The sequence below is a fragment of the Acipenser ruthenus genome, chromosome 53 (assembly GCF_902713425.1).
Source record: "Acipenser ruthenus chromosome 53, fAciRut3.2 maternal haplotype, whole genome shotgun sequence".
Taxonomy (NCBI): Eukaryota; Metazoa; Chordata; class Actinopteri; order Acipenseriformes; family Acipenseridae; genus Acipenser; species Acipenser ruthenus.
In genome coordinates, this window is record NC_081241.1 from 2198218 (window position 1) to 2211623 (window position 13406).

At 44.7% G+C, this 13406-nt stretch overlaps 1 protein-coding gene across 2 annotated transcripts in view; it reads left to right on the top strand.

Annotated features, from left to right (window-relative positions):
- LOC117433009 (ADP-ribosylation factor-binding protein GGA1-like) overlaps window positions 1–12579 on the top strand; it is a 13936-nt gene extending 1357 nt beyond the window's left edge. For both annotated transcript variants that reach the window (XM_059016490.1, XM_059016491.1), the window contains exons 3-17: window positions 843–918; window positions 2328–2426; window positions 3183–3306; window positions 4902–5002; window positions 5197–5277; window positions 5572–5709; window positions 5952–6033; window positions 6634–6744; window positions 7384–7533; window positions 7626–7699; window positions 7817–8019; window positions 8237–8451; window positions 8695–8864; window positions 9320–9430; window positions 11310–12579. In XM_059016490.1, the coding sequence (XP_058872473.1) occupies window positions 843–918; window positions 2328–2426; window positions 3183–3306; window positions 4902–5002; window positions 5197–5277; window positions 5572–5709; window positions 5952–6033; window positions 6634–6744; window positions 7384–7533; window positions 7626–7699; window positions 7817–8019; window positions 8237–8451; window positions 8695–8864; window positions 9320–9430; window positions 11310–11420 (1846 nt within the window). In that variant the 3' untranslated portion in view covers window positions 11421–12579. The remainder of the gene's footprint in view (window positions 1–842; window positions 919–2327; window positions 2427–3182; window positions 3307–4901; window positions 5003–5196; window positions 5278–5571; window positions 5710–5951; window positions 6034–6633; window positions 6745–7383; window positions 7534–7625; window positions 7700–7816; window positions 8020–8236; window positions 8452–8694; window positions 8865–9319; window positions 9431–11309) is intronic.
- The last annotated feature ends 827 nt before the right edge of the window (window positions 12580–13406 follow it).

Sequence of the window (13406 nt, forward strand, 5' to 3'; positions counted from 1 at the left end):
GTGTAATGTAATATGTAAACGTGACATTTTTTCAGCAGGTTTCATTCGACTTTATGAATCAGAATTAGTTCATTCTACAGGGTGATGCAAAACTTTTGGCCAGATCTGTATACCTTTGAGTATCTTTCACACCCCAGTTGACACCAGGGCCACACTGGAGCGACCTGAAATAAATAGATAACATTACATTTACAATGCTATTTTGATAAATTACAATTAGTACAATTATAATTACACAAATAGCTACCCACATTAACACATTTACTCTGTTTATTCAACCCAGCAGTGATCACAGGTACACATACAGACAGAATAGCGATCTCTCAATGTAAAACACAACATGGAACTGAGTGGTTGAGCTTGGAAAGGCCAGCAGTGTGGAGTAGCGGTCAGGACTCTGGACTCTTGACCAGAGGGTCGTGGGTTCAATCCCAGGTGGGGGACACTGCTGTTGTACCCTTGAGCAAGGTACTTTACCTAGATTGCTCCAGTAAAAACCCAACTGTATAAATGGGTAATTGTATGTAAAAATAATGTGTAAAAATAATGAAATTGTATGTAAAAATAATGTGATATCTTGTAACAACTGTAAGTTGCCCTGAATAAGGACGTCTGCTAAGAATTAAATAATAATGACATGTAATTGAACTGTAATTGATCACTGATCTGACAATTACAATTACACAGGTGGGCCAAGGTTCAACTACCATTACATTGTAATTACAGTTCATTACAAATTACACAATTACAATTGTTCTTGACCCCAGCTCTGCATAGCTGTTCCCTGTATGCCAGCAGTGCTGCCCAGCGTTCTTTACAGCATTCCTGTGTGTGTCTTTCAGTCCTCAACTCGCCACCAGACTTCTCGCTCATAAGATCCAGTCGCCACAGGAATGGGAAGCTCTACAGGCCCTAACGGTGAGTGTGTAACTGCGGGACAGTGTTGGGATGTATTTACAGGGTAGGTCAGTGTTCCTCACTTATGGGGCTTTAAATCCATGCCATTAATGATTGAATTGAGCAGCCCAGAGCCTTCAACCAGCAATTCAGTACTGCAGTAATTTTGTTTTGTAATGTGGAATGAAAGCTGCTGAATAATGTTCCCTTGTTAACATATTGAATTCCACACCCTCTATATAGAATGAACTCACTCAGCTTCATAGAGTCCAATGAAAGCTGCTGAATAATGTTCCCTTGTTAACATGTTGAATTCCACACCCGCTATATAGAATGAACTCCCTCAGCTTTATAGAGGCCAATGAAAGCTGCTGAAATAATGTTCCCTTGTTAACATATTGAATTCCACCCCCTCTATATAGAATTAACTCCCTCAGCTTCATAGAGTCCAATGAAAGCTGCTGAATAATGTTCCCTTGTTAACATATTGAATTCCACCCCCTCTATATAGAATTAACTCCCTCAGCTTCATAGAGTCCAATGAAAGCTGCTGAATAATGTTGCCTTGTTAACATATTGAATTACTGATACTGAACGAAAAACTGACATTAGAAAAATGTGACGTTTCGAAAAGTCTAACATGAAATACTGCTGGACTACCACTGAGGCTTCCAGTAGACTTTAAAAAAAAAAAAAAAAAAATTATGCGGTATAATTTTGTAGTTTCTTTCATTACACGATGTTAAATAAAATATCTAAATTATGTTCAGCCTAAAATGATGACTCAATCCTAAAATGCTAGGTGGTGATGCAAAACCTTTGGCCAGAGCTGTACATTTCCAATTAGTTGATTAAGGTTGGAACAAAATCCTGGATTGGAATGGATTGAACGAGCCACTGGGGTAGAGCAGGGGAGGCCAAAGCTGGTCCTTCCACTGCTGGTCTTTGTTCCAACCCTGTTCTGACTTGTTCAATTGAACCAGTTAAACCTCCATCCAAACCCTGAGCTATTTCATGTTTAAGAGGTAAAATGAGAATTTTTAATGCGAAATTAATAAAAACAGTGTATTCCTGCTACTACGTTCACGCTAAGGTTAGTGTTGCCTGGATCGATTTATTGGGACTGAGCTCTGCACAGAAATCAGGCGTTGACAATTGGGTGAGGATCAATCGGGCTGAGTGAAGAAACAGCTGCTTGCATTTGTGATGATCGCTGCTTTTCTTAACTGCGGAGAACAGCGATCCACACAAACCCCAGCAGCTTTCTTGGCTTCACTCTGAACGGTAAATCAGCCCGATCGACAGCAGAAACCCTCGCCTGTGGAGATCAATCCGGACAGTGGAGTAATAGATTCGTGCAGCGTTAACGAAAGCTGTGTTTCTGTTTAATTGTATAACGTGACATCTCGTCCTTTTCTGTCTCTGCCCAGGTGCTGGAAACGTGTATGAAGAACTGTGGCAAGAGGTTTCACAGCGAGGTCGGGAAGTTCCGCTTTCTCAACGAGCTGATCAAAGTGGTGTCTCCCAAGGTAAACAGCTTTCTTTAACCAGGGAAGTATTATTTTTTTTTACATCATGTTGATGATGCTGAATCACTGGGATCCTTTAAGACCCGACTTGACAAAGATCAATCAGCTGCTGGGAACCGGACAAGCGCTGATGGGCTGAACGGCTTCTTCTTGTTTGTAAAAAATCTGAATTAAGGTGTGTTGAAGAAACGGCAACGACATTGAACACACCTGGGGTCAAATCCAATCACAGCGGCGTTGTTTGCTAAAATTGCAATTCCAATTCCAACGCTATTTTGTTCAATTAAAATTACAATTCCACTAAAAATTAACAAACAGCTCCACACATTGTCATGGTTACTCTGTTTATTCTACCCAGCAGTGATCACAGGTACCAACACAGAAACATACTGTAGAACGTTTTTTCAAACAAATGGAAAGTGGCTCAAAATACGAATGTTCGCTCGGTGTAAAACACAACATGGAACTGAGAATGGATAAGTGTGGAAAGGTGTGTAATTGAACTGTAATTGATTAATTCTATAATTACAATTACACAGGTGTGCCACGTTTCCACTACAATTACATTGTAATTGCTATTAATTACAAACAACACAAATTGTCTCTGACAGTGAAAATCAAGTCTAGAAAACTGAACTGATGTACAGCAAAAGGACAAGAGGACTTTGAAAAGGGTTAGCGGTGATCAATGGCTCTCTGATTCCTGATTGGCCTGTTTAAGTGACCCTGCCCCCTCTCCTCCCGTGTCGTTCTCAGTATCTGGGTACCCGCGCCCCTGAGAAGGTCAAGTTGAAGATCGTGGAGGTGATGTACAGCTGGACCATCGGACTCCCGGACGAAACCAAGATCGCAGACGCCTACCAGATGCTGAAGAAGCAGGGTAGGGTTCCAGCACCACCGATACTCACATTGGGGCTGAATTAGGAGGCTTGGTGGGCCAGTGGTTAGAGAAAAAGACTTGATCCCAAATGAATGACTCCTGGAAGGCCACAGTGTCTTCTGGCTTTCGCTCCACCTGAGATCACTTATGGGCTAATTATTTCATTAATTGGACACATTTAACACTTCTCTCCCAGGCCTCAAAATGTTCCATAGGTCATGTAGCTTGAATCAAGTGCATTCTTAAAATCACCAGCTGTGAAATACCTTAGATATGTCAACTTGAAGAAATAATTAGATCAGTTAAGTTAATTGAGAGCTTACGTTTTCAGTGTTATCAGGAATATGCTTTTGGAATGTAGTTGGCCAGTAGTAACAGTGTAAGGTAGTTTAACCCTTTGCGGTCCTATGTCGGACCTGGTCTGACATCATCAAAAAGACGCAAAAAACAGGTCTCTAGTCGTTTTTTCTCCGGAAAAAGCCGAGAAAACCATTCAATGGCCGAGTGAGACCGATAGGAGCCGAGAGAAGCCAAAAAAAAAAAAGAGGGGCGTATCTCATGAATACTGATAGACCCGACACCACATAGATAACATGGACATAAACAAACAAGATAGCTGCTTCTGCATCCAGCACTCAAAGAATATCACAGACATCTGCAGAGCTTTTTGATGTTATAGTAATAAAATAACGACTTGGATTGCATTATTGAGGAGTTTGGTGATAAAATGAGTGATCAAGAGATGATTTATCGGTATGTACTATTACGAGTTATTTGAAAAATATAGCGAACGTGTCCTGTTGATATGCAGTGCCTTTTAAACCTGTTTTACTGTGAAAAAAAATACTTTTAAACAGCGCGTCTAAAATAAACTGCATGTGTGAAAATTAATTGGACCTGACGCGTCTGACACGCACTTAATAAATGAACCGCAAAGGGTTAATTTTCAAACTCTGTTGGGATCATTTTGTGCTTTGGGCAGGGCTTGAGGTATTTATTTCAATTCCAGTTCCTTTTTAAAATCAATTTCCAATTCCTTCGAAGGAATTGATATTTTAGAGACATCATCACAAGTGTTGCGATGGTTCAGCTGCTTTCATTTGAAGCCATTTTTTAATTGACTAACAAACAGTGACTTCAATTGAAGTCATGTGTTGCCACTGTGAGAAGCTCATTTTAACAGAATACTGCTGATTTGCAGTTTTGATCAGTGATGTGTTGGGATTTGAAAGAGAATTGGAATTGAAAAACAAGAATCGACCCCAACCCTGCTCGGACTTAACCCTTGCATCGCCAGAATGCACTGTCTCCCTCACCTCTCAATATCTCACCCCAGTATTCAAGCTACTGTGCAGAAGCCAAATTAAAGTCTAATAGGGCTTTATAAAGGGGGTCCCGGAATGTATCAAACTGCTATGCAATGGGAGTCTTATTCAGAGATGGCAAGAAGACTCCTATTGCACAGCAGTGTGATCCATTCCAGGTTTTACTGCTACCAGCTTGATCAGCCCCCAGTGTGTCTAGCTAACAAGCTCAGGTGTGTCTGATTAAACTCCTAGTGAAACCAGGACTGGTCGCTGCTTGTTTGTTCACAGGGGTTGTGAAGATGGACCCGGTTCTACCTGACGACAAGCCCCTCCCCCTGCCTCCCCCTCGCCCCAAAAACACCATTTTCGAGGACGAGGAGAAGTCCAAGGTGAGGGGATACGTGGGGGGAGCTGGACTGTACCATTTACTGCTTGTGAGCCTCGCTGTGCTGTGCTGTACTGTACACAGGGCAATGCTGGTGGGACCACACTATAAAGCAGTGTAAATCACTGTACTCTGAGTGAGTAAATCCTGAAGGAGCCACAGTAGCTGTATAATTCTTGTCTCTATTCTGTGATTCAGATGCTGTCTCGACTTCTCAACAGCACTCACCCTGAAGACTTGAAGGCTGCAAACAAGCTCATCAAAGAGATGGTGCAGGAGGTGAGGAGCAGGGAGCTCTGCTGGGGTCCAGCCTAATCCTTGATAATGATTTTACTTATAAAATAGATAGATAGATAGATAGATAAAGAAATTCACCCATTCCAGGTTTTACAACCAGTTTGATTAGCCCCGGCGTGTACAGGTAACAAGCTCAGGTGTGTCTGATTATTAAACTCCTAGTGAAACCAGGAGCGGATCACACTGCTGTGCAGCGGGAGTGATTGCAGCGTGTGATTGGTGGCTCCTCTAGCAGCCTGTCTGGTGCTACCCCTGTGCTGTGTGTCTGTGTTGCAGGATCAGAAGCGAATGGAGAAAGTGTCCAAGCGCGTGAACACCATCGAGGAGGTGAAGAGCAGCGTCAATCTACTGACTGAGCTGCTGAGCTCCTACACCGCAGAGACAACCTCGCAGAGCACTGAAGAGACCATCCAGGTAATCTGCTGTGTGCCGGGCAGAGCCTCGCTGTGCTGTACACAGGGCAATGCTGGCGGGACCACACTGTATAACACTGATATAAAACCCTGTACAGAACTACAGCAGCTACCCTACACGGTGTCTATATAAAGTATACTGTGCTGGCATTGCCTGCTGTGTGCTGGGCAGAGCCTCTCTGTGCTGTGCTGCACACAAGGCAAAGCTGGCTAGTCTGTGCTGTATTGTGTGTGTGCTTGCAGGAGCTGTACCAGCGCTGTGAGAAGTTGAGACCCACCTTGTTTCGACTGGCCAGCGACACGGAGGACAATGATGAAGCATTGGGTAGGGATCAGCTGTGATGAGAGAGAGAGAGAGAGAGAGAGAGAGAGAGAGAGAGAGAGAGAGAGAGAGAGAGAGAGAGAGAGAGAGAGAGAGAGAGAGAGAGAGAGAGAGAGAGAGAGAGAGAGAGAGACGGAGAGAGACGGGAGAGAGAGAGAGAGAGACGGGAGAGAGAGAGAGAGACGGGGGAGAGAGAGAGAGACGGGAGAGAGAGAGAGAGAGAGAGATCTGGGGACTGCAGTGAGGAGTGGGCTGTCTTAACTAGTGCAGAAATCACTTTGAATGTGATATGGGTCTACAGCTACAAATACAGCTCTGGCCAAAAGTTTTGCATCACCATCTAGAATTTTAGGATTGAGACCTAATAAAAAGAATAAATCTATATGAACATAATTGATATTTTATTTAACATCATGTAATCCAAGAATACACAATGATATCACAAAAATAAGTACCGGAAGCCTTAATTAGTAGTACAGTGGTATTTTAGATTTCTGAAATGTCACATTTTTCCATTTTTTTAGCACAGCAAAACGTTTAGGAAATTACCATCCCTGGACTTGATTATTTCAGGGTGTGTTTATTTATTCATGTCTCTTGTAGCCGAGATCCTGCAGGCCAACGACAGCCTGACACAGGTGATCAACGCGTACAAGCAGGTGGTGCGAGGAGAGGAGGTGAACGGGGAGAGTGTGGGAGCAGCCAGGATAGCAGGTAGGGGGGCGCTGGGGTGACATGAGCAGTTGGTGCTGCACAAAACAATCATTCGATCACTGGGATGGAGCTCTGCACTGAAATCAGGAGAGGGTCGCTGGTGTCAGTCGGGCTGATTTACATTCAGAGTGAAGAAACAGCTGCTTGGGTTTGTGGTGATCGCTGCTTTTCTTAGACTGAGGAGAACAGCGATCCACACAAACCCCAGCAGCTGTTTTCTCTGTTTCACTCGGGATGGTAAATCAGCCCGATCGACACCATCGACCCTCGCCTGTGGAGATCAATCCGGACAGTGGAGTAATAGATTCGTGCAGCTCTAGTTTGGGTTTCACAGTTCTACACTTATCTAGAGAACTGCTTGTCTGATTGTGATGAAACTCGCTCAGGACCTTCTTTCGCTATGAAGGGTATCAGAATCTGGGGATGTGGAGGCTGTCTGTCACCATTTTCAAAAAGCGCCTAACCAGTTGCGATAGAACTTGGCATGCAGTTCAGATTCTGTATTTGGTTGATGGGACAGTGAGAATGTGTTTCACTGCATGCTTCCTTTTATATATATATATATATATATATATATATATATATATATATATATATATATATATATATAGGGATTTATTTTATGTGTCTGATTGACAGGCAGCAGCTCCGCCCTCCTCGACCTGACGGGATTGGACACGTCTCTGACCACGCCCTCTTACCCAGCATTCCCCAGCCTCTCCGCCGGGCACTGGGCCCCACCCCCAGATGCCGGCCACTCCCTGCTTGACGACGAGCTCATGTCGCTAGGTAACAGACTCCTCCCTCCCCCCCCAGATCCTCTGCATTCTAAGATAACATCCTGAGGTTGATTTTCTTTCGACCTTGTTTTCTCGTTCCAGGTTTAAATGACCCCAATCCTAGTTCAAACGCAGCCTCCCAGTCTCTAGAATCCACTGGGTGGAATTCATTCCAGGTATATGTGACTCTGATAAACATCCTCACTATACATACTGTTGTGTGGATTTCTTCAATAAGAGTTGTTATTTAGAAATATGTATTTTAAAAGTCAGATTGCTGTCTGTGTTTGCAGTCCTCCGACACCGTGGAGCCAGCTATCCCAGCAAACCCTGCAGCAGTGTTGAAGCCGACAGCTCCCAGCCAGGCCCCGCCCCCTGCAGGCCCCTCCTCCACGCAGGCCCTGCCCCCTGGCAGCACTGGGCTGGATGATCTGGACTTGCTGGGGAAGACTCTGTTACAGCAGTCCCTCCCACCAGAGAACATGCAGGTTAAATGGTAGCTATCCACTCACCACAGAACCGGCACACACACTACACTGAAACACTGGTCTGCACTAGAGCCCAACCTGAAACACCGAAGGCACTAGAGCCCAAACTAGAGCTGGTCTGCTTGACTCTTCTAGTTTTTCCTCAAGAAGCACACTGCTTAATTCTGATTGACTGTTTAAAAGTTTTACATGAGAACTAACCATAATCTTGCCTAAACCTCTCAGGGACAAGCATCTGAACCAGCACAAGCCCTCCCTCCGGGACCTGCAGCACAGGACCCAGACCGTCGGCGCTCTCCCCAGCACCCCCTCCCCCGGCCCGGCCTCCTCCCAGCAGACTGGGGCTCTCCCGAACTCTCAGCCCAGTGGAGGGGCACCACAGCCAGCCGGGGAGATCTCTCTGGCGAACGTGACTGTTCCTTTGGAGTCCATCAAACCCAGTGAGTGCGCCTGTGTGAAGCAATCGGGCAGGACTGTAGGAACAGCAGGGGGTCCATCAGACCAGCTGTGGCTCCAGTCTGATTCTCTTCTGCTGTTTTGGTCTTTTTGTTGGACTTCTTTGACTTGAGTGAATCTCTGTATGTGTGTGTTTCTTTCTTTCTTTCTTTCTTTCTTTCTTTCTTTCTTTCTCTCTGTGTGTGTGTGTAGCTCTGTATATGACTCTGTTTCTCCTCTCTCTCCAGGCAGTATCCCCCCGGTCACAGTGTTTGACAGGCACAGTTTTCGGGTGCTGTTCCACTTCGCGCTGGACCCCCCTCCCGCTCGGCCGGACGTCCTGGTGGTGGTGATCTCGATGATCAGCACGGCGCCCGTCCCGGTGCAGAACATCGTGTTCCAGTCCGCTGTGCCCAAGGTAACCAGCATCGCGGTGCGCTCTGCACAGACTGGGGGCAACTAGAGTCTTACTGATGCAGTGCAATCACAAACCACAGCGAAGAAATCAGGTTATATGTACATATGAGAAATTAGCCATTAAGGGACTGCAGTACATCTTACATTGTTTAGTCATACAGTCAGGGGAGCGGAGGGGTCTCCCGATGTCTCCCCTGGTAAAGGCACGGCCGTGCGGTGTGCAGGGGGAGTCACACAGTCGGGTATGCCGGTTCCTAGCTGTGCCGAGTTGCCGATCTTCACTGGGATTCCGCAGTGAGCATTGGGTCTGGCGCCGGATCAGGGAGGTAAAAACCTACTGAGTCACTTCACCGTGCTACAGTGGCCCCAGTAGGGATTAAAACAGACACCTGCAGGGCTGGCCTTTGTGCTGCACTGGGAACAAAAAATAAATACAAATTCTGTCTTTGTCTGCAGGTGATGAAGGTGAAACTGCAGCCCCCGTCGGGCACAGAGCTGCCCGCCTTCAACCCGGTGGTGCCGCCCGCAGCGATCACACAGGTGCTGCTGCTCGCCAACCCACACAAGGTCAGTGAGCCGCAGGGAGAGCGGAGAACTGCAGGGGGGTGGAGGACACCAGGAGATGAATTATGAATGAGGCACTTAGCAGATCTAAGGGGGATGCATTACAACTGCTGCTGCTGCTGCTGCAGTGTCACTTAAAATAGGACCTTGTTTTGTTTTACGACTCATCCGAAGGACAGAGCACAAGGAGGTTAATGACTTGCTCAGGGTCACACAGTGAGTCAGTGGCTGAGCCAAGATTTGGTGTCAAGCCCTTTTTCTCCTGACCTTGAGTCAATACTGCACACTTCCACAGGGCTCTTGTAAAAATAGCTGCAGTCAACCCAGCATAGGATAAATAAGTCCACACAGACAACCGTGTTATCTGCTCCCAGTCTCAGAGATGAAGCCCCAGGGTTATTTGTGTAAGTCTGTAACACAAAAGCTGGAGCTGTTTAACCCTTTGTGGTCCTATGTGGGACCAGGTCCGACATTACAATTTTCCCTTTCCTGTCCGACATCAAAAAGACGTAAAACACAGGTCTCTAGTCCGTTTGGTTTTCTCTGCTTTTTCCGGAGAAAAATTCAATGGCCGAGTGAGACCGATAGGAGCCGAAAAAAAAAAAAAAGGGGCGGATCTGAATAATACACATAGTCCCGCACCACAGAGATAACACGGGCATAAACAAACAAGATAGCTGCTTCTGCATCCAGCGCTCAAAGAATATCACAGACATTTTGAGATATTATAGTAATAAAATAATGGCTTGGATCGGATTATTGAGGAGCTTGGTGATAAAATGAGTGATCAGGAGATGATTTATCAGTATGCACGACTATGAAGAGGTATGTGATAAATACAGCGAACAAGGATGGGGGCTGGACATGCAGTACTGAGTGTCCTGTTGATATGCAGAGACTTTTAAACCTGTTTTCACTGTGAAAAAAAAAAAGTTTTAAACGGTGCGTCTAAAATAAACTGCGCGTGTGAAAATAAATTGGACCTGACGCGCTGAATAAATAGACCGCTAAGGGTTAATACCTTCTCGCAGGGCAGTCTTCATTCTGTAAAGTCACAGCAGTTGATTTGATCAGCCACACCTGGATTTTAGTAGCGACTTGCCCTGGGAGGCTGTGTGGTCCAGTGGTTAAAGAAAAGGGCTTGGAACCAGGATGTCCCTGGTTCAAATCCCACCTCAGCCACTGACTCATTGTGTGACCCTGAGCAAGTCACTTAACCTCCTTGTGCTCCGTCTTTCGGGAGAGACGTAATTGTAAGTGACTCTGCAGCTGATGCATAGTTCACACACCGTAGTCTCTGTAAGTCGCCTTGGATAAAGGCGTCTGCTAAATAAACAAATAATAATAATTTATCAGTGGTTATCCCGGGACAAAAAATTGGGGGAGTGGGGATCCTCTGTGCTGTAAAATGCTCATTGGGGTATGGGTGGATCACACTGACCCCTAAGTAAGTAAGGCTGCCCCAGTAGCTTTGGTGTCTTGCATATAGACGATACAGGAAAGCATTGCCAAGACACTTGAGTGCAGTTCATGTATTTTTCCTGTAGCGTGTTGCGTTGAATGCATTTATTAAGCACAGGCTGCTTGTATGAGTATGCAATCCTGCCACGACCAGCCCTGCTATGATTTCGTAAAAGGAACTTCAAAGTGCCAGCTTTATAGAAAGTGTATCGGCGCCTGTGTGACGCTTTGGACCTGTGAACGGAGCGGGCCGTCCAGATGGGGGTCGTGTGACTGGTTATCCGAAAGATAGCTGTGGGATGTTTTGCTTCGTACTCTGTGCTTTCCCCAGTTCAAGGCGGGATCGCGGGGGTCGTGCATGAAGGGTTTTGCTGGTCCTGCATTGTGAGAGTGATGGTTCTGGTTTTGTCCTCTTCTCCAGGAGAAGGTGCGGTTGCGGTTCAAGCTGACCTTCACAATGGAGGAGGAGACCTTCAGTGAGATGGGAGTCGTGGAGCAGTTCCCAGCGGCAGAGTCCTGGGGCAGCCTTTGAGAAGATTACAGACCCTCCATCCTCCCCGTCTCTCAACACAGCTCCTTCATTCACCCCCCTGACACAGCGCTGCCCCCTGCTGGTCTCCTGTCCACAGCACCATCATTCACCCAACCACAGCGCTGCCTCCTGCTGGATTTATCGTAGCACAGCCTCCGACGAGCTTGTTTCTTTGTTTTGTCAACTCTATCATGTGGATGGAGAAAAAAAACACAACTCTCTTCTAGTCTTGATATCTACAGCTCTGGCAAAGTTTTGCATCACTTAGAACTTTAGGACTGAGACATCAACTGTATAAGCAGAATTTAGATCTTTTATTTCACATCGTGTAATCAAAGAAACTACAAAATGATATCGCAAAAAAAAAAAAAAAGTACTAGAAGCCATAACAGTAGTGTTTCATGTTAGATTTTGAAATGTCACATTTATTCAATTGTTTAAGTATATGGGAAACTAGAAAGCGGTGTGTAATTCAGTATGTTAACATAACATTATTCAGCAAGTTTCATTCAACTTTATGAAGCAAAAATTAGTTTGTTCTATAGCGTGATGCAAAACTTTTGGCCATAGCTGTAAGTGGCTCTCTTGCGCTCCCTGGTGGCTCACTTTGTGTTTAACAGCCTGTACCTTATGTCGGTCAGGATAGAAAATGCTAACCGTGAACACTCGCTATGAAAATGATAAAGGGGCTGCGAGGCAGCGGAGGGTTATTTCTGTTCTGGGGGTGACTAACACTGGTACATTCTGCATTAAAATGGGGTGCAAGGCTTTTCAGAAGTTTTCGCTGGCATGTTCAGCTCGTTTTTGCACACCCCTCTCCAGTCCTCACTGCTAGTATCAACTTTACTATCAGTGAACACTAACAGTTTGCCTACCTGCTTGTGTGTGTGTGGCTGAGGTCTCTCGCTCGTTTCAAACTAACACTACTGTACAATAATAAAATGATAGAACTGGTTATCAACACCTGATTCAAATAAAAACACCCACAACATTGTTGATCTGTTGTCTTTTACCTTGGCTTATGGAATGGGGGGAAACAAAAAAAAAAAAAACACAAAAAAAATTGTATGTAAATATTTCGTTGCACAATCATGTATATTTACAAAAACAATGTAGTGCAAATATGTATTTATAGGAAATAAAGTTTTCTTTGGGTTTATATCTTGTCTGTTGCTAAATTATTTATCATCTGTAACTTTTAACACCCAGTTGTGCTCGCTAAATTATTTTATTTCTTCATTCTTTACCAGGAAAAAAAACATCGAGACCCTGGCCTCTTGTACTAGAGTGTCCTGGCAAGATGACCAGAAAGAGACAGTGGTAATCTCACATCCATAAAAATAACATCACTCTAAAACACAATCACATCATACATTCACTCTGGGATCAGAAACAATTACAATAACTCTTGAACCGACTCATTAAAATATATGCAATCTTAGTTGTCGTTCTTCATTTGGGTTATTTATCTGATGCTCGAGCATATCCTGGATACTCGTCCAGACTATTCTGTGCCATAGGGGGCGCTGTAGCTAAATGCTGACCGGCCAACCCAGGACCTGCTCCAAGGCACTTGATAAATAAGTGCAAGACTAGATCGGAAACTATACTTGGGTATATTTACCTGTCGCAACAAGACCATTACAGTTTTAAACACAAAAAGTACCCAGTGAAATTGCCTTCTACAATTAAATGACATCCAATTTAAACCAGTAACAGGCAGTGATGGGTTTTGAGGTGAGGTGAGGGGAGGGGCGTTATAGGAATACTAGAAGAAACATTTTCTAAAAATTCACACTGAAAACAGTTTAGTATTTCTACTTGGTTGTATTAGATTACATTGATGTGTGAACGCAGGGTTTTATTGAAGTTCACTAACCCACAAGAGTGATCAATTCTAAACTATCATTAGCAATACATACACACTGTTCTGGCTGTATATTACTAGACAAATCTATTGAAATGAATGAACGCTACTGCAAAAAA